Genomic DNA, 27,077 nt, shown 5'->3' with positions numbered 1-27,077 from the left:
AAAAATATCACCAAAGCTTTTCATTATTTCATTACTCTGTTTTTACATTGAAATACTATATATGCTATTAACTGGTCCACATAGGCCTACTTCAATATGAATTATATATCTTGCATATCAATAAAAAATAAAACAAATCATTAAAAGCAAGATAATTTTTAAGTTGTTTGTTTTTTTCAGCGTAACTTGATAGAAGGCTACATTGAACAATGAAAAAAAAAGCTGAAAAGAGGCCATATTTAATTGTAAAAGTGTCAATGAAAATAGATAAAAGGAATTAAGTATCAATGGATAAAGTCTGTACTCTGTCTCATTTGATATTCTTGTTAAAGAGTCTCACTAGACTTTAGTTTTATCTTCTAGTGTCTGTTCCATTTCCCTCCCCTTTATACGTTGTTTTTTTTTGTGCTGGCCACAGTTCACCGTCGTAAACCGCTGGCCACAGAAACAGATGGCCTTTACATCATCAGCCGTATAGACCGCAAATCTGTAAGGGAACTTACTTTACCCACCTCTATGATACCTGGAATATAAATACAATCAGCGCGAACGGGTCATCTCAACATCTTTATAGACCTCCGGCAACGCCGCCTGCGCTGGCTCGGACATGTTCATCGGATGGAGGACAAAACCTCAGCTCTGGAAGAAAAGCGTGCCATACTAAAAATGGCAAGCTCCTCTATCACCAAAGCGAAAGCCACCTTGACCTGCAATATATGTGGACGGGAGTGTCTCTCCAAAGTAGGGCAATATATGTGGACGGGAGTGTCTCTCCAAAGTAGGGCAATATATGTGGACGGGAGTGTCTCTCCAAAGTAAGGCAATATATGTGGACGGGAATGTCTCTCCAAAGTAGGGCAATATATGTGGACGGGAGTGTCTCTCCAAAGTAGGGCAATATATGTGGACGGGAATGTCTCTCCAAAGTAGGGCAATATATGTGAACGGGAGTGTCTCTCCAAAGTAGGGCAATATATGTGGACAGGAGTGTCTCTCCAAAGTAGGGCAATATATGTGGACGGGAGTGTCTCTCCAAAGTAGGGCAATATATGTGGACGGGAATGTCTCTCCAAAGTAGGGCAATATATGTGGACGGGAGTGTCTCTCCAAAGTAGGGCAATATATGTGGACGGGAATGTCTCTCCAAAATAGGGCAATATATGTGGACGGGAGTGTCTCTCCAAAGTAGGGCAATATATGTGGACGGGAATGTCTCTCCAAAGTAGGGCAATATATGTGGACGGGAGTGTCTCTCCAAAGTAGGGCAATATATGTGGACGGGAGTGTCTCTCCAAAGTAGGGCTCCACATCCACACGAAAAGTGTTCGAGATGAACCATAGTCGTTCTACAACTGAAGGAGGCCAATGAAAGTTGCCAAATAATAATTATTTCAACGATATGATATATCAAGTTGTAAATAATTGTTAATTTTAGAATTTCATTTCTTCATTGTATTATTTCTCATAATTATCGAAAAGCTTTGCAGATTTTTTGAAAAAAAAAAAGATATACATTACATACTAATTAAAGGCTATAATATCTAAAGAAGTTTTACAAATTATAAATGAACTATATTACATTTAATTTTTTTTAAAGCATAAGACACTAAACCATTTGATTAAAAATAAAGTCGTACACGTACACATACACGCTGAAGATAATACACGAAAAGATATACATACTATTAGGGTCTTGTAGAAACCTGTTGGTTTCAATAATTAAAAAGCACACAATAAATATGTCACTATGTACATTGTATAGCAAGAGGGAACAATTTCACATTCCTCATTTATTTCTCCCATAATACTGCAAGGAACTTTTAGGGCATTAATCGTTGTGTCATCATGTATTGAGAATCACACTATCAGTAAAACACAGCTCAGCACACCCCGTAGAATTATTGATCAAAGTAAATTCTAATCATAAGCCACTATTCAAACATATCAGGTTTTGTGTTGTGGACCGTTAGTTAGCTCTGGGCTTGTTTCTTATTAAATAACTTGCTTCACGATAATATTGATTTAATAAAATATAAAAATAACAGTGTTTTAAACCCAGTAAAAAAATAATAAAAACACCACACACAAATCAAGTAACAAATTCATATTAGGCGTACACCCTGGCCAACATCTCGAATCTGTTCAATAGTATGTAACTCTGCTCAGTTAGATAAATGGATCTAACACTGCAATTTTTATAATTCATGCGTTCATTACTTTATAATAGCATTGTACACATTACGGCTGCAGTTACAAAGGAAATACATAATATGGGTCAGTGCGGATAACACCCATTGTAATACTTATGTACAATCAAAATGAATGTCTAGAACTCAGCTTATCTAGACATCACTATCATACTGAATGTCTAGAACTCAGCTTATCTAGACATCACTATCATACTGAATGTCTAGAACTCAGCTTATCTAGACATCACTATCATGCTGAATGTCTAGAACTCAGCTTATCTAGACATCACTATCATGCTGAATGTCTAGAACTCAGCTTATCTAGACATCACTATCATGCTGAATGTCTAGAACTCAGCTTATCTAGACATCACTATCATGCTGAATGTCTAGAACTCAGCTTATCTAGACATCACTATCATGCTGAATGTCTAGAACTCAGCTTATCTAGACATCACTATCATACTGAATGTCTAGAACTCAGCTTATCTAGACATCACTATCATGCTGAATGTCTAGAACTTAGCTTATCTAGACATCACTATCATGCTGTGGTTTTGTTGTGGTCTCCCTTGGAAATATACTAATCTCAATTAATAAATTAAATCATTTAATGTTACATTGTCTAATTGTTTTGGGCTCAATGTATTTTGTTACATTAGTGGACTCGGGATGCCAAACTCAAACAGCTTTTCTATATCGAACTGGTTACCACTCGATCCTAAACCTAGGCTGTCTCCCCAGAGGGAGTCCGAGTGATCTGGCTCAGGTGTCTGTGACCTGGGTGTGTGGAGACCTCTATTGTTGGTGGTGGTAGTGTTGTTGTTCCTCCTGCTAGACAAGGCGTTGTCGTCGGAGCTCCACCAGTCTGGGGGCTTGATGGTCACGCCGTGAACGGTCAAGTCCAGGGGATCGTTGGTGTGAAAGTCAGGCCGCAGGGAAAAAGTATCGCTCGTGGAGAAGAGATCATCCAGACCCAAATCGTCCGAGTTGGTCTCAGAACTGGGCGGGCTGAGCGCTAAGAAGGGAGATGACTCAGTGTCGTCCAGAATCTGCTCAGTTTTAATACTTCTCCCATCAATGTTGATCTGCTGACTTAGGATCGAGGTCCAGTTGAAATCCTCCCTCAAAGTTAGAGAGTTCTCTTCCTCATCGTCATCCTCACCAAAAAAGTTTGTTGAACCGTTGCTTAGCAACTTGTCCTCCCTGGTGCTGCTCTTCAGCCCGACCACGCTGAGGTAGTCCTCGTCTTCCTGTCGGAGTCGCTTGACGGGTGGCGATGGAATGTTTTCTCGGCTGCCTCGCCGCTTTTTGAAGACGCCGTTCTCCACCATGTCGCAGTAGTCCGGGTTGATTCGCCAAAAGCCACCTTTCCCTGGCTCATCTTTTCGACGTGGAACCTTCTCGAAGCATTTATTTAGGGACAGGTTGTGTCGTATCGAATTCTGAAGAAGAAAAGTGTTTAATTTGAACAACGAGTTTATACAGAGATTCAGCAGACCCTAGCTAAATTACATGTTATATCTTACGTTATAGATTTGTAAAAAAAAATTTTTTGGCGGGAGAGGGGGATAAAAAAATACAAAGGAAAACAAGATTACAAAGAGAGGTTGTGTTACACAAACTCAGAGGCGGCCCCCGTCGAAGTCGGATCCCTGTCGGATCTGCATATTCGCAAATAATATTCAAGAGGTGATTTAATTTTGATGTAAAATGTTTTACACGTTTCGGATGTTGCTTCAGAGTTGAAGATAATTACTTCCTAGTCCAAACCTCCCGCAGGACGACGGGGGATGGGAGCGGGCAGGGTTTGAACCCTGGGCCATCCATAAATCTGAACGACAGTCCAGCGCGCAAACCGCACGACCAGGCAGCCATCCGATGGTCAAAAGTAATAATGTTTCAAAGATTCATTTGCCGTAAATTTAAATTTAAATTTAATAAAAAAAAATAGTAGATTAGTTTTAGTATATTAAAACATTACAATATTGATCAAAACGTTTGGAAATGAAAATCTACCCTTTTTTTTTTACACTTTAAGTTTAGAAATTGAAATTCTACATCTTAATCTAGTCTATTTTAGTCTAAACTAGATCTAGAAATTCTAGATCTAGACTCTAAAATAATTTTAATTAGAATATAAATCCAGATCTAGATATACTGTAATAAAAATCTAGATCTAGTTTAAAAAATCTAGATTAGATCTAAATCAAGATATCATTCCTTTTTTAAACGCGAGTCACATAACGAGGCTTAATAAACATTACTATACCGAGTTCTTTTTTCATTTCATTTAAAGAATTCATTCCATATAACGTCAGAGGGAAAAAAAACACTACGTCACACGGCCTAGCTAGACTAAAAATCGCCTTCATCTATAAGAGCCATTTATCGAGTGTTCATAGACTTTGGTGCACCGAGTGCGTTCTTTAAGCATTTCATTTAAAGAATTCATTCCATATGACGTCAAAGGAAAAAAAACACTACGTCACACGGCCTAGCTAGAATAAAAATCGCCTTCATCATTACGAGCCTTTTATCGAGTGTTCATAGACATTGGTGCACCGAGTGCGTTCTTTTAGCATTTCATTTAAAGAATTCATTCCATATGACGTCAAAGGAAAAAAAAACCACTACGTCACAAGGCCTAGCTAGACTAAAAATCACCTTTATCAACACGAGCCATTTCTCGAGTGTTCATAGACATTGGTGCACCGAGTGCGTTCTTTTAGCATTTCATTTAAAGAATTCATTCCGTGTGACGTCAAAGGAAAAAAAAAACACTACGTCACACGGCTTAGTTAGACTAAAATATGTTTTCATTAATACAAGCAATTTTTTCGAGGTTTAATAGACATTGGTGCACCGAGTGCGTTCTTTTAACATTACATTTAAAAGTCCATTCATATGACGTCAAAGAAAAAAAATTCCATTACCTCACAATAGGCTAGTACCGGTACCATAAAAAAAATGTCTTTATTTACACGAGATATTTAACGAGGGTTCATAGACATTGGTGCACTGAGTTCTAATAGATATTATTTAAAAAGGATCAAAGCCACATTGTTTTTGCGTTTTGTCTGTCAGTCGGTCTGTCCGTTATCTTGATATAAAAAAAACAACTAAAAGTTATTAAAAATTGATTAACCTTTATTTTACGTTTCAAAACATCGCAATAATTTTTAGGTATGAACACAATTGAAAAGTTTATATAATAGATTGTTCCGGATGTTTGTATAAATAGTAAAAGAAAAAGAGAATTTCAGATAAATGTAATACCGTTAATTAAATTTTTTGGATGGTCTCGTATAAAAATTAGATGTACTACAGCCACGTGGAGAGATTTTCATACCTTACTTTGGTGTTTGGATTCTGTTTTCCTTAAAAATCGGAACATAATATTAACGATAATTAGATTTTTTAATGTTTTAGGTAGAAAGTTAAATGTACTGTAAGAGAGTAGTGAGTTAAAATATTTTTCATAAAAATCCGTAAAAACATTATTTCGTAAATGAGAAGATTATTTGTTTATTAATTAGAAGAGGGAGTTCAAACAATTATTTGGCGTTAGTAGATTTTTAAATAAATTCGGAAATTTCTGGCGACGATTTGTAAGAAACAAAATCCGGAACTTTCTTTATCGATTACAAAACTTCTATGTTATGTTTTACAAGAAAATTAAATGTCTAAAAAGTAATTTTCAGTAATCAATTCTAGTAAATTACTTTTTTTAAAAGCCTTATGCGATTTCAAACAATCATTAGGCATAATTCATGTTTTATAAAACAATATCCGGAACATTTTTACACTTAATGAAATATAAGTCAGTATAGAGATTATGATTTAGCATTAATATGCTATTTACATAAAAAACGGAACAACATATTATTGATAATGTGTTTTTGCAACGTTTAAGCATGGAAATTGAATGTAATATAAGTTAGAAGAGCAAACAAACATTTGTTGGCGTTGATTAGTTTTGCACAAAAAAATCCGGAACAATCAATTTTAGATACTTAAAACTATTGAGATGTTATGGGAGGAACATTAAAGGGTAAATCAGATTTTCAATAGCTTTTAGAGTTCTAGTTTTTTAAATCTAATCGTGACGGACAGACCGACCAACAGACAAAACGCACAAAAATAAGCTTCTTTTATTCGGATGGGGGCACTAAACAAAAAATAAATAAAATCTGATTTTTAAAAAAAGTTTAAGGAATTGGTTTAGCACCTGATCATGTTGCGACGTTACGCTACTGCACGAAAATCGCTGCATAAAAAGTCCATTTAAAAAAATGTGCGTGATATTTACATACAAAGTGCATTATTAGCCTTTATAAACAAACAGAAATGTTTTCTTTTAATTTTAGCAGCTAGTTGACCAGAAAAAACGCCTTTAACTATTATTTGTATTTGTTGTAAACATTTCCTGTACATTTTAAAAATATATTTGACTTAGTGATACTGAAAATACACAAAAATTGTCCATCTTTGTTAGCATATTGTAACATTGCCTCCCTTACATTTACGTAATTGTTTTAGAATTGGTGTATTTTTATGAAAAAATCGCTTGCATAATTAATTTTATAAATTAAACGGTTTGCTTTTAGAAAACCAAAAGTAGCCGTTGCACCTAAACTTTTCAATCCGGATTTAATGATGAAATAATATTTTTCATATCTCTTCTAGTTTTCGAGATCTGAGTGTGACAGACGGACAGACGGACATTTTGCACAAACCTAATAGCGGCTTTTTCCCCTTACGGGGGCCGCTAAAAAGAGATTTTCTTTATTTGCATAATTTCTACATAAATGTACCAAACAACCACCAAAATAAACGACTTGGAAAAGTATCTTTTACGTATTTGATGAGTCAGCTAGATCGATGAGTTCGTGTGAACATTGAAAGACAAATATTTTGGACCAGTCTGGTAACTTTCTATTCAGTCTCAGCTTCTTGGGAACTCGTGAGCTGACCAAACAATGGCCCCTCGGAAGTGGAGTGGCTAACTGGTCCGGCAACATTCCGGCAGTTTTATTATGTACATTTCAGTTTGGACTCGATTCTAGATTCAACCCATCGGAATCGATTATAATCGGTTTTTCCTTTTAATAAAACAGAATCAATAATTATTTTTTTTACCAATTTAAAAATGAGTGTGTTCAAACCATTGGCCTAGTCATGAGCTGTAATTCCCTCAGAATATAAGTTCAATTCTATTGATTTGAGTTTCCGATTTCTTAAGACTCCGTTTCAAAAGATTTCATTGATGTGTGCAATTAAATGATTGAAAATTTGCAACTGAGTTTGTTTTGTTTTTTTTTAATTAGTTTGGCCGTTCCTTCATAAATGATGGTTCTTACGACCTAAACCATACGCCCTGTGAGACCGCGGGAATGGCACTAGATAGAATAAAGAACAAACTTGGCGACCACTCAACCTGGCAGAATAAGAACATGTGGCTGAATCAAAGATATCTGAAGAAGTTTTTTTCAAAAAGTAAGACAAATAAACAAACTAAATAACTAAATAAAGCCTCAATTGTAATTCAAATAGTTTACACTTGAAACGTGTCGAAAGTGCTTTGAGAATATTTCAACCACCAACAAATGAATAATTATACAAAAGATTTTGATTTTTTTTTTTCAAAACATAAATAATTTACTATCCCGCTCAACTCACAAAACAGAGCCTATTGCCCCACTAAGCTAACAAAACACAAACTATTGCTCCACTAAATTAAAACACAACCTACTGCCCCATTAAATTAACAAAGCACAGCCTGTTGCGCCACTAAATCAAAACACAACGTATTGCCCCACTAAATCAAAACACAACGTATTGCCCCACTAAATTCACAAAACGCAAATTTTGCCCAACTACAAACAAGTAAGGGAGCGCGATGGCTGAGTAGTTAAGCTCTAAGCTTCTGAACCTGGGGTACTGGGTTCCGATCTCGGCGAAGACTGTGATTTTGAATTTCGGGATTTTTAGGGAGCCCCTGAGTGCACCCTACTCTAATGGGTACGTGACTTTAGTTGTTGAGTTGGCCACTTGACATCCTGCTCGCTCGTTAATCTTTGGCCAAAGAAACTGATGAACTTAACATCATCTGCCCTATAGATCGCCAGGTCTGAAATGGGAACTTTTAGAAGCACGTAGCACACCCCTTACGACCAACTCTACTGCACAAACTGTATCTGTCTGAGGAGAGTCTCTTTATTGTTTTTGAACTTTAAAACAGACACTGTTAAAAAGTTATTTTATGTTTGTGTGAGACAGCGAGGGACAAGAGATGGAGAGAAGAGAGAGAAACGAAAGAGAGAGAGATAATAGAGGGAGAAAAACGAGAGAGAGAAAAGAGAGAGACAAGAAAGAGAGAGAGAAAGAGAGAGACCAGTAGAATGAGGTGCAAAAGAAATGAAATCTACAATGAATTTCAATCTATTAACCAAGATTTCACCCACCTGCCAGCTAGGCTCGGTATGACGGTAGTACATAAAATTGTCTGTAATCCAGTTGTAGATAGAGGAGAGGGTGATCTTGTTCTTTTTGGTCGCCTTCATGGCCATGCAGATCAAACTGGCGTAAGAAAATGGCGGTTTAATATACGGGTTATTCTTGTAATCAACTCCCTCAGGAAGGCAACCTGATGGCGCTATTTCTCCAACTGGTACCCGTGAATCCGGTCTGGTGTGTTGGACAGTCAAGACAGAAGGGGATGTCACTTCTGGTGTAAAAAAAACAACAAAAACAAAAATATGGTAGTTGTACTTTTTCAAAGTTTTGATAGTGTTACGTGCGCATGTTAATGTAAATGTGAAATGGTGCGAATGCGTGTTGAACGGAGAGGAGAAAAAGAAAATGGAGAAAATAGAAACGAAATAGTGTTCTAGTGTTCATGAGAATTAAAATGAGTTCTAAGCGATGACGTTGTTGTTTTAGTGTTAATGTACTGTTTAAAGAGTCTCATTCTAGAAAGGAACGTAACAAGTGGCGCCCAACGTAAAGGTAAAACCTACGTAGTCCGTTATACACAGTTGATCTCCTGTCAACAGATAGTAGAGATATCATATTATATAGTCTAGATCTAGTGATAGGATACTATTCTATTTGATTAATAGTAATAGAAAATGGCGGACAAGGCTGAGGTAGCAGCGTTGAAAGAAGAGGGAAGGTTGTTAGAGCTTGAAGGGGCAGAACTAAGAAAATACGTACAAGAAAGGTTGATGGAGAGGGAGAGATTAGCAATGGAAAGAGAAAAAGAAAAGGAGAGATTAGCAATGGAAAGAGAAAAAGAAAAGGAGAGATTAGCAATGGAAAGAGAAAAAGAAAAGGAGAGATTAGACATGGAGGACAAAAGAGAAAGAGAAAAAGAAAAGGAAAGATTAGACAAGGAGGACAAAAGAGAAAGAGAAAAGATAGCCATTGAAAGGGAGAAGAAAAACGAATTAGTTGCCATTGAAAGAGAGAGATTGGCGTTCGAAAAAGAGACGGCCGAGAAAAAGTTAAAAACAACCCAAGAAAAAGAGAGTGATAAAAGAAAAGGGGAAACTACAGGGAACAAACTAGCAAAGTATAAAGGTGCAATATTCGAAGAAGCTAAAATGGACATAGACATTTTTTTGAAGAAATTTGAAATTGAAATGAGGGAACTGGAATACCCCGAAGACAAATGGTCATTCTTATTATCGAAGTCATTCGTAACAGAGGTTCCATCGAAGATATGCATGAACCAGAGCAGCTATAGCGTGGTGAAAGAACAATTACTACGAACGTACGGAAAAACAGAGGCGTATTACCGTGAACAATTTGTTAACTGTGCGATAGAAACAAATGATGACCCACAGACATTCCTGGACAGAATGACCAGTAGTTTTGAAAATTGGACTGAAACCGCTAAAATAGAAAAGACCTTTGACGGTTTAAAGACATTTCTAATGATAGACAAAGCAATTTATGAGTGTCAGGAGGAATTAAAAATATTTTTGTTGGAGAGGAAACCAAAAGCCATAGAAGACATAGTGAGACTGATAAGGGCTTATAAAGTGGCACATCCCGATAAGAAACTATCCAGAGGCAGTGACATAGAAGAAATAGTTGCATTTAACAGAACAAGAGATACACGAGACAACTACATCAACAATGGAAGACGATTTAGATATGATGAACAAAATAGATTTAGAGGACAAGGAAGGAACCAAATGGGTAGTAGACAAGGACATTTTTATAGTAACCGAGGGCGATACCAAAGAAATGTACAGGGAAGATACGGCGGAGTGAGAGATAGAAGAGATCAAAGCCTTTCAATGTTAACATGTGCAGGAAGCCTTGAGTATTTTGAGACTTTCGTGGGAAACAAAATAGCAAGGACGATACGAGATTCAGGCAGTACAATTGTGGGTGTTAATAAGAAATTAGTAGAAGAACAAGAATATACCGGCAAAACCAGGAATTGTGTGATGTTTGATGGGAAGACTGTACAATTACCAGTTGCTAGAATTAAAATTGATACACCATATTTTACTGGAATTGTGGATGCATGTGTAATAGACCATGCTCATATTGATTTGATTATTGGAAATATTCCAGGTATAAAGAATTGCAATGAAAAGGATATGGGAAATTGGAAGAAGTGTTTCGGAATGAGTATTACTCGATCCAAATGTAAGGACCTGGATGCAGGAGATCTGGAAAAATTATTTCAGTTACCAGATAAGGAAAAAAAAAAGAAGGATTAATAGGAAACTCAGAAACATTAGAACTTAATGATGTAGTATTCAACAAGGAAAGGTTTATTACAGAACAAAAAAATGACCCAGAGATGCGTCAGTTGGCCCAGAAAGGAGGTAGAGGAGGAAGATTTTATATAGAAAGAGGAATTTTGGTAAGAGAAATTGAGTCACAAGGAAGAAAAATTATACAGGTTGTTGTACCAGCTGAATTTAGAAATGTTATATTGAAGAATGGGCATGATGAAGCATATGCAGGCCACATGGGAATTCACAAAACAAAACAAAGAATATTTAGGGACTTTTATTGGCCATCTATTAGCAAAGACATCAAAAATTATGTGTTGTCGTGCAAAGTTTGTCAAATGAAAGGCACTAAAAAAATCAGAGCTCCATTACAAAAGGTAGATATACCAGAAAGGCCATTTAGGAAGATTGCGATTGATTTGATTGGACCCATGCCGGTGATATCAAATAGGGGTCATCGATATATTCTAACTGTAATAGACGTTTGCTCAAGATGGCCAGAAGCGATCCCACTAAAAAGAATTGAAGCCAGTGATATAGTTCAAGCGTTATATACATTATTTACACGGTTTGGATTTCCTGAAGAGGTACTGTCAGATAGGGGCACACAGTTCCACTGCCAACTAACGACAACATTTTTGAAAATGTTTGGAATTCGGCAACGGTTTACAGCCCCGTACCACCCGCAGAGCAACGGTATTTGTGAACGTTTTAACTGTACGTTAAAGAAAGCGTTGTCGAAAGTAGCAGATGACAATCCCAAAGAATGGGATGTGGCATTACCCTCAATCCTTTTCGCATACAGAGAGAGCCGTAACGAAACCACGGGGTATTCGCCATTTCAGATGATTTATGGAGGAAATCCAAGAGGCCCAATGGCAATCCTAAAAGAACTAATACTCCCACAAGAACATGTTGGAAATAAAGAAAGTTACGATATAGTGACAGAAACTAGAAATAAAGTAATAAAGGCTTGTGAGGAAGCGAGCAAACATGTGCTTGATAAAAATGAACTAACACAGTCTAGGGTGAATGAACACAGGAAATTGACCAAACTAGAAGTAGGTCAAGATGTTTTGGTATTACTAAAGGATAAGGAGAATGTACTATTTACGAAATGGTTGGGTCCTTATAAGGTAACAAGGAAAATTAGTGATGTGGATTATGAAATTAATATTGATTCAAGGCTGAAAATATTTCATGTGGATATGCTAAAAGAATTTAGGTCGAAACAAAAAAGGGAAAAAAGCAGTAAAGAAGACCCATTGGTCATGGGTACATCCGTAAGTGTAGACATTGAGACAGAAGAAAGATTGGGACACATAGAAACAATTTCAACCGATGCCAGTCAAACATGGAAAGATGTGGAAGTGAAGGGAATCTCGTCAGACAGAGCTAAGGAAGTAACAACATTATTAGAAGATTTTAAGAATATTTTTACAGATGTACCAGGAAGAACGAATATCATAGAACATGATATCAAATTAACAGGCAGAGTTCCAAATAAACTACCTCAATATGCTGTACCATTGCATCACAGAGAAGCATTACAGAAAGAAATAGATGAACTACTTCAATTGGGAGTGATAGAACCATCTAATTCGTCATGTGCTGCACCAGTTGTACTGGTTAAAAAAAATGTGGTAACATTAGACTGTGTGTAGATTACCGCCAACTAAATAAAGTTACAGAATTTGACCCATTCCCAATGCCACAGGCAGAGGAAATGTTTACTAAATTGAAAAAAGCGAAAATTTTCACCACGTTGGACCTTTCTAGAGGATACTGGCAAGTACCTCTAAAGGAAGAAGCTAAACCACTATCCGCATTTAAGACACCATTCGGAGTCTATCAGTGGAATGTGATGAGTTTTGGCTTAGTAAATGCCCCAGCCACTTTTAACAGGATGATGGCAAAGATACTGGGTCACAGAAGAGACACTATTTGCTATTTGGATGATATCTGCATCTTTAGTGAGGATTGGAACGAACACTTACAGAGTCTAAGAGAGGTATTTACTATTATCAAGGGAAACAATCTGACATTGAAACCAACAAAAATAAAAATTGGACTTAGTGAAATTCCTTTTTTGGGATACAAGATAAAAAATGAATCAATTACACCACTGGAAGAAACAGTTGCAAAAATAATGGATATTAGTGTACCAAAAACAAAAAAACAAATTAGAAGCCTTTTAGGTCTATGCAATTTTTATAGAAAATTTGTTCCAAAATTTGCAGAAATGATTGAACCTCTTACAAATCTTACCAAGAAAGGGAAATCTAACATTATAGTTTGGTCTGAACAATGTCAAAGATCGCTAGACAAGATTAAGAGGGTGTTTTCTGAAAACCCAATATTAAAATTGCCCGATAGTACTAGAGAATTTATTTTGGCAACGGATGCTTCATCCATAGCTATAGGGGGCTGTTTGATTCAAGAGTATAGTGGAATTGCACACCCTGTTTTTTATGTAAGCAGGAAACTAACCCTTGCAGAGTTAAACTATGCAACTATTGAAAAAGAGGGGCTGGCAATTGTGTGGTGCATAACGAAGCTAAGTTTTTATCTGATGGGGGCTAAATTCCAATTATGGACTGATCATGCTCCGTTGGCATTTATTAATTTAAATAAATGTGGTAATAATAGAATTGCTAGGTGGGCATTACAACTGATGGACTATAAATTTGAGATTAAGACAATACCAGGGAAAGAAAATGTTGTGGCAGATACATTATCACGATGTACTTAGGTTGGTGAGATTGTGTAGGGTATATAATGATTACTTACATGCTGTTAAGAATTAATCTATTTTATTGTTTACAATTGTAAATTCTGGCACGGAGTGTAGTAGATATTCCACAGAGGATTGTCCAATTGGGAGTATACACAACAATGATTAGTGAACAGATATAGATTTAAATTGAATTATAGGCGGGGAGTGGTATTAACGAAATCTGCATGATTACATAGAGATATGCATGGATATATATATGTGTCAATTGTTCATAATAACAATTAGTATTGTGATTGTTACTGTCACAATGGGTGAATATAAATGTTATATGTTAAATCTAATGTTAGAATTGTATTGGTATTAATATGTCATTGTGTATGATTTTGTTTTGTAGTACATTATGGTTCTCTATGTTACAGAGAATTTAAAGTAGTTTTAACTTGGAATAGGCTGATAAGATATGTGACAATTTATATTTTGGACGTTCGATGTACATCGAACTTGTTAAACAGGGGGGGTGTTACGTGCGCATGTTAATGTAAATGTGAAATGGTGCGAATGCGTGTTGAACGGAGAGGAGAAAAAGAAAATGGAGAAAATAGAAACGAAATAGTGTTCTAGTGTTCATGAGAATTAAAATGAGTTCTAAGCGATGACGTTGTTGTTTTAGTGTTAATGTACTGTTTAAAGAGTCTCATTCTAGAAAGGAACGTAACAGATAGTGAGAAAAAGTTTGACAAAAAGTTTAAGTAACGCAGTTTCATAAAGTTTTCAGGCATACCATTAGTGAATGTAAGAATTTCATTGTGAAATTGTTGGTCCCTTTCTTTTTAGACTAATAATGAAAAACTGTGAATTTAAATATTTAAAAAAAAAACAGAAGGAGGCTGGGCTTGAGGACAGACCTCCAAGTTTTGTTTTGTTTTTCATTTGGACACAACAGAATGAAAAGACATGTTCCAGAAGCTGAATAGTGAGACGAGTGAAATTTGACATCGTGAATTGTCACCAGAGAATTCGACCATGTTTTTCGAAACTGCATTTTTCATCATATGATGATGATGGGACACTGGCCCCAAAACACTTCTATAGAAGAAAAACTATATGGAGAGCTGGCTGATCTGGAAACTACTGAGAAGTACCCTCTAACATAATAATGAGAACAAAGAAGAACTAGATTAATTAATCGGTCGTTCATTCCAGTTGATTTCACAAAGAGAGCAGATGAAATGGAACTATTGATCCATAGTATCGATGGGTTATCAATATAGTACTTAAGTCAGTACGTCAATACAGTACTTAAGTCAATACAGTACTTAAGTCAATACAGTACTTAAGTCAATACAGTACTTAAGTCAATACAGTTCTTAAGTCAGTAAGTCAATACAGTACATAAGTCAATACAGTACTTACGTCAATACAGTACATAAGTCAATACAGTACTTATGTCAATACAGTACTTAAGTCAATAAGTCAATACAGTACTTAAGTCAATACAGTACTTATGTCAACACAGTACTTAAGTCAATACAGTACTTAACGTTAAACTTAAAAATAAATGACGTTTTTCATAAAAGAAAACCATGTGATTGCTGATATATACTTTTATAGAACAAAGACTTATTACTTCCCCTGTTCTAATACGAGAGATCTGTTACAATAATTTTATAAAGCTAGTTGATATCAAACTTTACATAAAAGTAACATTTATTCATGAAACGAAGATAAGCGAACGAATATCTTTCAATGTAAATTTCATCTTTGGTCTTTTTTTGTCTAATTAAATGAGCCTGGAGTTCCTTTGCTAGACTAATTACGTTCCCTTGCTAGACTAATTAAGTTCCCTTGCTAGACTAACTACATTCCCTTGCTAGACTAATTACGTTCCCTTGCTAGACTAATTACGTTCCCTTGCTAGACTAATTACGTTCCCTTGCTAGACTAACTACATTCCCTTGCTAGACTAACTACATTCCCTTGCTAGACTAATTAAGTTCCCTTGCTAGACTAACTACATTCCCTTGCTAGACTAACTACATTCCCTTGCTAGACTAATTAAGTTCCCTTGCTAGACTAACTACATTCCCTTGCTAGACTAACTACATTCCCTTGCTAGACTAATTAAGTTCCCTTGCTAGACTAACTACATTCCCTTGCTAGACTAACTACATTCCCTTGCTAGACTAATTAAGTTCCCTTGCTAGACTAACTACATTCCCTTGCTAGACTAATTACATTCCCTTGCTAGACTAATTACATTCCCTAGACTAATTACCTTGTTTGATCAAGTTCTTATTGCCGTCGTAGCCGTAGCTGTTAGAGTTCTGCCTGGGTTGCGTCATTTCCGAGACCTTCAGGTTTTGTAACCAGCTGAGACTGGTCAAACTGTCGTCCAGGTTCCCGCCAATTTGTAAAGAGTCGTAAGGATACTTGGCCATCCAGTTCTGCTGGAGGCGACTGGCAAGCGACGCTGCTGCGGACATGACAGTGAGGGGCGCCGTGGCAGGTGCTTCCTGCACGAGAATGACTGGGTACTTCAGTTTCGATGTTGTAGAAGTGAACTGGCTGGAAAACTTTGTCTTTGTCCAGGAGAATCCGATTGTTGTCAGCTGTCTGTGTAGAAGATCATTGAGTGTGAAGAGTTTGTTCTTTTGTTGTCCTTTTTATCTCTCTTGGCTAACCGAACAAAATATAAAGAAATGTTTAAAAAAGTATTTCTTTGAAGGATTTGGGGATAAGCCTAAACCTATTTAACAATTACAGTACCGCAATGATATTGATAATTAACCTTACTAGGTTCTATTCAGCATTTTTATTGTATCCCAAAAAACAAAACAAAAACAACATTTTTTAAATTTATTTCTACAAGACGATTCCTCCTTTATAAAGATGGTGACTTTTTGTAAGAGCGATTAGGGCCTACTTTGTTCTTAAGAACTAATAAATCATAGACAATCCCCCCCCCTCACTCCAAAAAATTAATAATAATCCTGATAACCCGCGGATGGATCATGTGTAAATCTACTCAGAGTATTTCAGGTATAGCATTGTGATATAGATCTAGACTAGGTAACATTAAAAGTCAGTAAACTAGACTAGAATACTGGGTCTAGCTATAAATATGACATACAAGATACTTGTGTGGTTTTATAGTATTGATGTTGTACATTGAAGAATTGTACAAGTAGTTTAAGTATTATATGCATACGATGGTGCGTAAAATGTTCCTGAACGTCTAATTTCCACTGACGTGTATTCAAGATATAGATCTTCAGACCAAATTTTATTTTAATATGATCATATTTTGAAAAATTATAACGGTCAAACCAAAGTTTTATATATAAACTGTAGAAATGTCTACGAAAACAGTTATAGCCGTTTTCGAGATCAGTGTCCACCCAGTGTCCCATTTCCAGTTTCCATTGAACCCATAGAGAGTTTGCAAACTAATAAGAGGAATTGTAAAGAAAAAAACATATTTTTAATGTTATTCATTGTTGCTTGTCAAATTTATATTAGGAATTTACACAGAGATTGTTTGGGTCAAAGTGCTATGATAAAGTTCCAAAGATAAGCCTTTTGTCTATTTGTATAAGAACTGATACAACTAGAAATTACAACAATGTGCCGAGTTCGTGTCTCTAAGTACTGAAATTTACAACACAGAAAACAGCATTGGGAAAAGCTGAAATAGAACTCCCGACTTTCATTTAATGTAGCTTGTTACTCCGTTTTTGATCATGTAACTTGTATTACTAGTATTTATAATAATAACAATAATATTTTTTGTTATCATTGATGAAGGTCTTACATAACAAGACAATATCAAGTAAACGAAGTATACGACAGCACACAAACTTCTACACCTTCCTACCAGTTGGCCTTTCAACATTACAAGTGAAGTTCACATCAGAAAGTTGGATTTGAATCAATGATTGAATACCTTATAGAACAAACGAGTTCTTATGTCTGTTTTGTTTGTGTTTGGTGTCGTGTCTTCTCTGTGAGCTATCGAAGGCAGTGGTTGGCAACAACACACACAAAAATTCTTTTCGGCCTTCATTTCGTTTTTGACGAATTCTTCCTTTCTTTTCCTTTCAATTGATTTCCATGAGTTGAACAATTGAGTAAAGAAATCGTAGCAAATAACAAAGAGTATGCCTTCAACAACTTTAAAAAAAAAAAAAAAGAGCATGTGCACCTTACGATCAAACTTTAGTATCGTTGATTGATTCCATCGTGATTGTAAAAAATTAAATTAACTTTGTTTGAACCAGTACTAGAGGCGTAACCTTAAACCAGTGGTTCCCAAACTTTTTTGTCTCGTAGACCCCTTGCCATGTTTTCTGCTTTTCAGTAGACCCCCTGCTTAACTTGTATTGCTTTTTTTTTTTGCAATTTTTTTTGTATCTCTATCGTCTTCTCTATATGATGTCAAGAGAGATTTGTGGGTCTATTCAGAACTTTATCTTTGAGTGTTTGAAAGTTTTCAAATCTGTATCTATTTTGTCAGGGTAGCATTGTCTCAGATGATACTTCAGTGTAATTGGTTCGTATCATTATAAAAAAAAAACACTTAGGCAACTGATTGTTTGACAAGGAAGGAATAAATACCAGTTTTAGATCAACGCTGGACGGTCTACATTTCAATTTGTTGAACATCTGTTTCATGTAGAAAACAAATTAAGCTTTTTAAATAAGTAAATATAATAAATACAACAGTTCTTTGGTTTGATTAGCAGGATAAATATTTAAAGGATTTACCAAGGTATAAATCATATATTAGTGTATAAAATAATTAGCCTACATTAATGGAGTGTAAAAATTAAAGTCACGACCTGCTTAAATGAAATATATTATCGTAGACCCCTGTGGACATCTCATAGACCCCCAATTTATCTTTTCAATTTCGTAGACCCCTTGGAAGTCTTCGTAAATCCCTGGGGGTCTATATAGACCACTTTGGGAATCACTGCCTTAAACCAACGACCCGTTCAGTAGTGCTTTGCGTTTGGTTGAAGACTTTTCACGCTTGGCCCGGAAGTTGGCTGACGTCATTGTTTTGAAGGGGCTGCTAACTAGCAGATCAACTACTTTCCTGTTCATAGGAAATGGAGATTGGGAAGGGGGTGGGTTAGGGGGAGGGTAAATGGAGACGCGGGGGACCGCCTTTGGTGCCGTCACAATTATCGTGCGGGGGCATATCAAATCACACAATAGTCGTGTGCGAGCACAAGTCTTCAATCACTACAGCGAAGTTTTGCAAGATCTGACGGGAAAAAAAGTGATTCGTGTGACAACAATCAATCCATAGAGTCTCATGAAACACCTGGCATAGTAGATCTACATCTAGGTTGTTGGGGGGGGGGAGGGATTTGGTAATTAATAGGTGCCTAACATGTCAACCAATAAGTCCATGATATAACAATAAGATTGTAGAAGTGTAGATCTAGGCAACACATTGAACTGTTTGGCACACACATTTTGTAACTAAGTTCTAAAACGTAGATATAGCCTGGAATAACAACCACCAGCAACTGAAACATTTGTTAAAACCTGCATTTTAAGAACTTCATGAACGTATGATTTAACCGATTCACAGAGGAAATCGAACAGCCCAGAAATACGATCAAAAAAAAAAAAAGTTGTAAAATAGTTTTCAGTTGTGACCCAACAATTCCCTGTTCCAATAGGTGTCAGCCAGCCCCATGTTGCCCCTAACAAATGTGGTGTCACGGCAAGTGTTCACTCAAAACTGGTTCAACGACAATTCGTTCCCGACAAAAATGTTTCACTTGGCTCACAAGAGATGGTTCTCACTATTGGTTCGACATGTCAAGAGAATGTCTAGTAGTTGACTTTGTATTTCTCTTCCCTATATGTTGATTTATTACGCACGGTGACGAAGAGGAGGGCTACATGTTAGAGCGAGTGACACGTCATCTTTAGAGGTCCCCGTAGGCAACAAATTGTCAACCATTTGTCCGTCACGTTTACATCGTTAAAATGCAATTAAGAATTCACTGTCATACTCAAGCGGGTAGCATACAAATCCTTTTAAAAAAAAAAAACTTAAATAAGAAGAACTCCGAACTTACCACAATATATCTCAATAATGTAGAAGTTGTTTCTCTTTTTCGTTATCAAACAAAATAATGAATCCCCAATAATTACATCACTAATTAGTTAATTTTCAAATTGATTCATGTTTTGTTACGTGCAATAAATAAGTGTTTTCAACTTGATAAGAGAGTTGGTGTACAATTATTAAGAGGACAAAATCCGACATATTTAACCATAGCTGTGAAAACTGAAGGAGTAATTTCCCTGTTGTTATCAAACAAAATAATTAACAACCAGTAGTAAATTAACTATTTTTAAAAAAAATAGATGAGTATATTGTGTACGCCAATGAAATAACGTAATCAAGTATTGAACCAGACAAATAGAGTTGATATAAGCTTTGTGCAAATATGTGCATTGGCTACTTTATGTCTTCTGAATGTAGTGGGGGTTTTAATTACTTGTGCAAACTTTACATTTTACCTTTGAAAAAAAAACATTTAAATGTTTTATATAGTTATCCTGCCAATGTGACAATAGTCAGGGCTACATTTTACATTAGATGACTATAAATATTAAGAAGAAAATTATATTCGTTGGTACGTCAGGTATACGGACTAGTCATGTCTATTAAAAACCTGTACATAATTTATTTATTAGTTTATAGTAATTAAAAGTAAGTTCGCTTTATTTTCGAGACGTTGCACAAATATCTAACTTGAGTCAAAGCTGTATTGTATTTAAGGTAATTTATAGGTATGACTTTATAAACATGTAGTAGAAAATAGAAATGGAATTGGGCAGGCTGTAGTTCCTAGTTCCATTAGTATTTTCCAGAAAAAAAAATTGTGTGAAACTTTGTTAACACTTTTCAGGGAAACTAGTTAGTAGTTAGTTACCAAAAGCGTGAGACAATATCAGTTTCCCGACCCCCTTTTCAAAACTACCAGCAAAAAAAAATAATAATAAATAAATAAAAATAAAATAAACATTCCTGAAATGAATTTAAAAAATGGGGTTGGGGGGGGGGGAGTAAAATGCGTATCAAAGTGTAGGCCAAATATTGATTCCCCCCCCCCCTCACACACTGGAAAAAACAACAACAGAGAAATGAATGTAAAAAAACACGTCATAGGCCTAGCCAAAGAGCTCCACAATTCGAGTGCGTGAATTATTAACTAGGTAGAACGATGGGCGAATTGTGTTTCACATTTTTCTTTCATTAGAAACTAGAACTAGTTAGAGGAACATTTTGATATGATAAGTCTGAGGAACATTTTGATAAGATAAGTCTGAGGAACATTTTGATAAGATAAGTCTGAGGAACATTTTGATAAGATAAGTCTGAGGAACATTTTGATAAGATAAGTCTGATTTTATAAATAGTTTTAGTTACTAACGATAGTTGCGACGCCACGCTTTATTGTTGAATCCCTTTCACCAGCGAATCGTCATTAGACCACACACAAACAAAAAAACCAAGCGCCAAGTTGATCAAGCAAATAAGGCCTAGATTTATGTCCAAAGAAAAAAAACACTTTCACCAAACTACTAAAATAGAACTAGAACGACGTGCTTCTCTCCCCTATCACAATGTTCACCCCCCCCCCACACACACACACACACACCTCTCTTCCAGCCCGAGAAACAGGAAGCCAGCCAAGTAAGAGACGTTTGTCTAAAAGTTTTTTGTTGTTTTTTTTTATACTAAATAGCTGATTTATAAACTTGACAACTATATGTAAACATTAGCAGCATCATAAAGGATAAGTACACAAGGTTTTACCGAGGCACAAGTCTCGCAAAATCTCAAAAGTCGAAGTATGAAATATGCTAACAATTAAAAAATTATGGTTGAATTCAATCGTATAGATTGCTAGCTAAAAAAAATAATAATTGTCAGATGTGTGTTTAATTGAAATGTTTTAACAGAAAAGTGATTTGTTCGCGCTCTTTAGGTAAGGAACTACCACGTTCTTTCAATCCATTGTGAAATAGTGGCGGACAAATTTACTGGAACTATTTATCTTGTAGGCCCAGACGCTCAAACCTACCTCAGTGGCACGATTGATACATTGTCAGCTGTTACACAATCAAATAACGCGGGCTTCTCTGACTTACGCCGGGTATATGCCGGGTAGACTTAAATACGTGTTTAAACACAGCACAGTCTGAGCTTTTCTTTTTGCTGACGTCTGCTACCGGTCCACAATCAATTAATCGGCCATCGACAAATTCAAGGCGCTATAAAGTTGGTTAACAAATGCTGTATCGATACGCATTTATCGATCCAAAATACTTGAACCGATTCCACCCGCTTGAGTCCATACCTTTTTTTTTTCCCAATTCCAATTCGCGTATCATGCTTGATAGCTTTAAGTTCAACGTCCTTTAAAATCACTTTGTGTTCATGTAAATTGTAAAATAAGGAAAGAATGATAGGATTCATTGACAAAACAAAAAGCCAATAATGAACTATCAACTGATTGATGACATTGTTTCTAAGTGGGTTACACTCCTATATTTGATATGCATACTTCTTTATTAGTGCTCCCTCTTCACTAGTGCCATTAGAGCATGAAACGGGTTGCCTGAATCAGCCAGGAAAATCAAGTCTCTAATTAACATGCACGACTAGGCTGACACGTGGATACACGTAGGACGTAATTATCTTCTCTGAAGAAGTAACGTCTGTAAATGATAAGATAAGGTCTACATTTGTGTACATATGTTGTTCATGCACTAAACCTATTTGAACTTCACTTAAAAACAAACTATTACTTCATTACTGGCGTTAATACGGAACAATTTAGCTCTATATATACATCACAATACATTTAACTCATGTACTATGTAAAGTATACATTACATGGTAGTGAGTAATGGGAAGAGGTTCCAGTCTTTGTGACATGAGAGACTTCACCCCTGGTCCTGGATCTGTCTTCAACACACAGCACAAGTTATTAGTGTAGGGGTGATAATGCGGTACTAGCACTAGAGGTCAACGCGTCACGTGTGTTAGTCCTCTGGGGAGATGGGAGCAGTCCACTAGACGTTTTTATTCTTCACATGTTTCATCACGTCCAAAGATAATCTGATATCCTAGATTGACGTCCAAAGATAATCTGATATCCTAGATTGACGTCCGATTCTTAATGGGACTAGGGAATTGAGCGAGAATTTGAGCGTGAAAGATAGATAACTCGTCGTCGAAACTACTAGAGTAGAAATTGGTGGAGAAATACGCGTATCGGACTAGAAGCGCAATGACGCATAGCTTCAAGAATTACGTAGTTTCAAAGCAATTCAAACTTCAATCAAATATACGAACGTAAATATGTTCGTTTTAGCACACTTTGTTTCTTTAATAATAGTATTATTGTTATGAAATATTGATTTAAAAGCATAATAACCGAAGTGTGCCTAATCTTTAGTAAGATTTTATTTTTTTGATCGAGGTATTGCCAAATGTTAAGTTTTAGCCTAAATAAAAATAATAGACCTAGCATTGTGATAAGTATGTCTACACCAACTTTGTCATTTTCATCAAACCTCTACAAAAATGGCCATAAATTATTAAATCTATAAGCTGCGTGTTGCCTGGTTAAGGAAATCTTTCGTCGCTCCTAAGACATTTGTATACTAAAAACATATTATGACACTGACCAACCAGTTGATATATGATGACATGTTATGACAATGAACAATCATTTGATATCTGATGACATGTTATGACAATGAACAATCATTTGATATCTGATGACATGTTATGACAATGAACAATCATTTGATATCTGATGACATGTTATGACAATGAACAATCATTTGATATCTGATGACATGTTATGACAATGAACAATCATTTGATATCTGATGACATGTTATGACAATGAACAATTATTTGATGTCTGATGACATATGACAATGACAAATCATCTGAATCTGATACAAATTTATCGCACACTACAACATTAATATTAGAAGAATACTCTCATGAATTTGAAATCAGTTCTTTTACTGTGTGTGTGTGTGCGCGCGCTGTGTATCGATGAACAAAATAACAACAAAGATCCATCCAGAGATGCCATGCCAATTCACTAATAATTAGACCGTTTATGATAGCGATTATAAACCTTATAAGTAGGCCATTTTTTAAAATCCTCATTTAATTCTGCTTAGTTGGCGAGGAATTAAAACAGTTTGAGAGGGAAAAAAACTTAGGGGGAAAAAAAAGGTCTTATATTGACTGTACTTATCGATTGTTCCAGTGCGGAAACTTTTACTTACTTTTATATGATGGCATCTAAGACATAGCCTTCAGAATTATTTACACAGAAAGGTTATATTGACAGCGCTCCAGAGCACTGAGGTGGGAGAGTGAAGTAAATAATTCAGACACACCAAAGTCTAAGTAGTTCGATCTTTAGTGACATACCTTGCAGTCAGTGCCAACTTTTTTGGCTTGAGAAAAAAAAATAAGAAAAGAGTGAAAGAGAAATTGTGTGTGTGTGAGTGAGGAAAGAATGTGTGGGAGAGGGAGCAAGAAAGAGAGAAAGAACGAGAAAAAAAAGAAAGAGAGAGCGAGGAGTCTAGAAACATGTTCTTCATTACAATTGCACTGAATCATAAACCGAAGTAATGAAACCTTATGTCTATTATGAATGAATAAATATCCTATCCAATGTTCTTTTATGATAAGTTGCAACTAGGTTTGTGTAGTCCTATGAAATGATCTACTCGCCATTAATCCTCGGAATCGAAGAGAATCCCTTATAATCGTCAAGTGAAGTTATAGTTTTGATTTTAACGAAACAATTCAAACGTTCTCAGCATTAGTATACGCATTATTTTGTTCATCGCAAACTGGATTTGTATCCACTAAATGTAGAGGCTTACGTGTATTTGTAACCATTTCAGGAGTTCAGTTAGCCTACAAAGACATCTGGGTTATGAACTGTATAGCTTTCTATCGGCTTTTAGGTCTATAGCTGTTGAGGAGAAAATGGACTAGAACTACGTTAAAGGGAAACAAAATTCAGTGTAGTCTCCCCTCAACAGTGTCCACTGAGGAATTTTCTGGTGATGTGGCAGGTCTGCAGCAGTACTGTCCTCTGACAGGCAACGAGAATCTTCTTCAGGATGTTTGGGGACTCGAATGTGTTTGTGAAGTCAGTTGTCACTATCCGCTTGGTTGATATAACAGCAAATAATGTCCATGGTCGTTTAATCTCTAAGAGATTACGTACATCATCTTCGTTTTTTTTTTAATTAACGTCTGTGTTTGATAAGATAAGATAAGATAAGATTAGGTTTTCATAATTTGTTCTGTTTTTACTGTCAAGTTTTCCTTATTGTGGTATCGCGATGTCGAAAACCATTTTTCTTTTTGGTTTATAATGATTAAAATTCACCGCCTTGTCAGTTAAAATATGTCCATCCCAGAGTAATAAATTGCAACACAAATTCATACATAATTACCTGGAGACTATTTATATCACATTGATACACACAAATACACTGCTATAATGTTAATAAAGAAAAAAATAAATATGAAAAAATAACAAAATATGAAAACCAAATCTAATCTTATCTTATCTTATAAAATACAGACGTTATTTAAAAAAAGAAGATGATTACGTCCTAGACCGCACTAGATGGGGAGAGTCAGTGACCAAGAAAGCTATGGACAGCGAAAAAACATAGGCTTAGCTCTAGAAGAAAAGCGTGCCATGCGAAAAATGGTCAGCTCCTCTACCACCAAAGCGAAAGCCCCCTTAACCTGCGCTATCTGTGTACGGGAGTGTCTCTCCAATATAGGTCTCCACAGCCACATGAGGAAGTGTGCTCTGAGATGGACCAAAGCCGCTCTACGACTGAAGGAGGCCAATAAATAAAATAAATGATAAATAATGTGACAGTTCTTGTGCATACAAGTTACATATAGTATTTATACTTCTTTGTGTATCGTACTGAGGAACAGTCGGATTGGCTTGATCACGTATCAACAGAGATCAATGAATGAAATTATTTAAGGTAATAAATGTTTATGAAGCAACACAGCTAATAAAGATTTGACTAAAAAAGTGTGCCGAGGCCAAAGTAGATCTGATAGGCTGCAGAGACTGTGTAATGTAAGAGAACAACTGACATCTTTGAAGAGTTTGTTGGGATTAAGACAGAAACCAGTTTGTCGTTATTTTCACACACACACAACAGCATTAAAAGGCATGACTAAGTAAATAGATAACAAAAGTTATAGTAGGTTCAACTTGTTTAGTTTATAGTTGAATTAACTCTTAGCTCCCACAAATTAACTGTTAGCTCCCACAAATTAACTCTTAGCTCCCACAAATTAACTCTTAGCTCCCACAAATTAACTCTTAGCTCCCACAAATTAACTCTTAGCTCCCACAAATTAACTCTTGGCTCCCACACTTTGTTTCTCGTCAATATTACAAGTCAACGTTAGAGGCCTTATTAAACGTTTATACATGTTTGTAGTTAGTACAGAGGTTAGTAGACTTGCCTTCTGCTGGAGTGTCTGTAGTCTGTCTGTTGTCTGTCTTTAGTCTGCCTGTAGTGGCTTTAAGAACTTCACTACATTATAAAAGAAGTCGCTTAGAAATTATTGTTGTTGTTTTTTATACCTGTTATATTTCTGTTTATAGGGTATTCATATATTGTTTCTTATTCAGCATATGGCTGTCAGAAACAATAAAGATTTAGTCTTGTAATATAATCCAACAGCATTAGACAAGTCGGTATCAATGGCTTGTAGAGAAATTAATGGCCAGACTAAAGTCTGTTGTTGTTTCATTAACTGAAAATAATTATGTGTTTCTATGACAAATTACTTACAGATCTAGTCTATACTTACTGATGTTGTGTCTGAACTCTCTATCTCTCTCTTCGGCTTCAGTTAAAACTCAAGTGACATTCTTTTACTTTTTAAACCTACAGCTGATCACCTGTAGCGCTAGTCCAAACTTGTATTCCAGTGACCTACAATCGCCTCTGTCGTGTTTCGCTTTGTTTTAGAAGTTGTATCACAATACAAAATATCTACAATTTACTTTTTTTTTTAAAGGCTAGAGTTAAAACTGTAAAAAAAAAATATTGTAGTCACACTTTTCCTAGCTTTCTTGAATTAATTATGCAAGAAAGTTCAGACCAAGTCCAGAACACACAATTCAACGAGGCGCGGGAGCCGGTCCGCCTGTGATCAGTTTCCCTCCACTGTGTGTATGTGTGCGTGCCACTGCCAGACGTGTTCCAGAATGGGTCCACGCAGCGAGGATTGAGCGGTCTACCTGTTCGTACCGAGGCAAC

General features: G+C 36.0%; 1 protein-coding gene across 2 annotated transcripts; it reads right to left on the bottom strand.

Moving 5' to 3' along the window:
• Positions 1–393: 393 nt before the first annotated feature.
• Positions 394–27,077, bottom strand: LOC106053500 (forkhead box protein J1-B-like). 2 transcript variants are annotated; one of them, XM_013209060.2, is made up of 4 exons: positions 26,626–27,077; positions 15,961–16,361; positions 8,657–8,919; positions 394–3,634 (listed from the first exon to the last, which is right to left on the bottom strand). In XM_013209060.2, the coding sequence occupies exons 2-4, from the start codon at positions 16,166–16,168 to the stop codon at positions 2,843–2,845; spliced, it is 1,263 nt and encodes a 420-aa protein (XP_013064514.2). In that variant the 5' UTR covers positions 16,169–16,361; positions 26,626–27,077; the 3' UTR covers positions 394–2,842. The 2 variants fall into 2 exon arrangements, with proteins under 2 accessions (XP_013064514.2, XP_055876874.1); XM_056020899.1 differs by lacking the exon at positions 26,626–27,077 and adding an exon at positions 21,803–22,084.

This window comes from Biomphalaria glabrata, chromosome 2, assembly GCF_947242115.1.
Source record: "Biomphalaria glabrata chromosome 2, xgBioGlab47.1, whole genome shotgun sequence".
Classification (NCBI taxonomy): domain Eukaryota; kingdom Metazoa; phylum Mollusca; class Gastropoda; family Planorbidae; genus Biomphalaria; species Biomphalaria glabrata.
The sequence above is the reverse complement of the archived record's forward strand: the minus strand, read 5'-3'. Positions and strand labels throughout refer to the sequence as shown.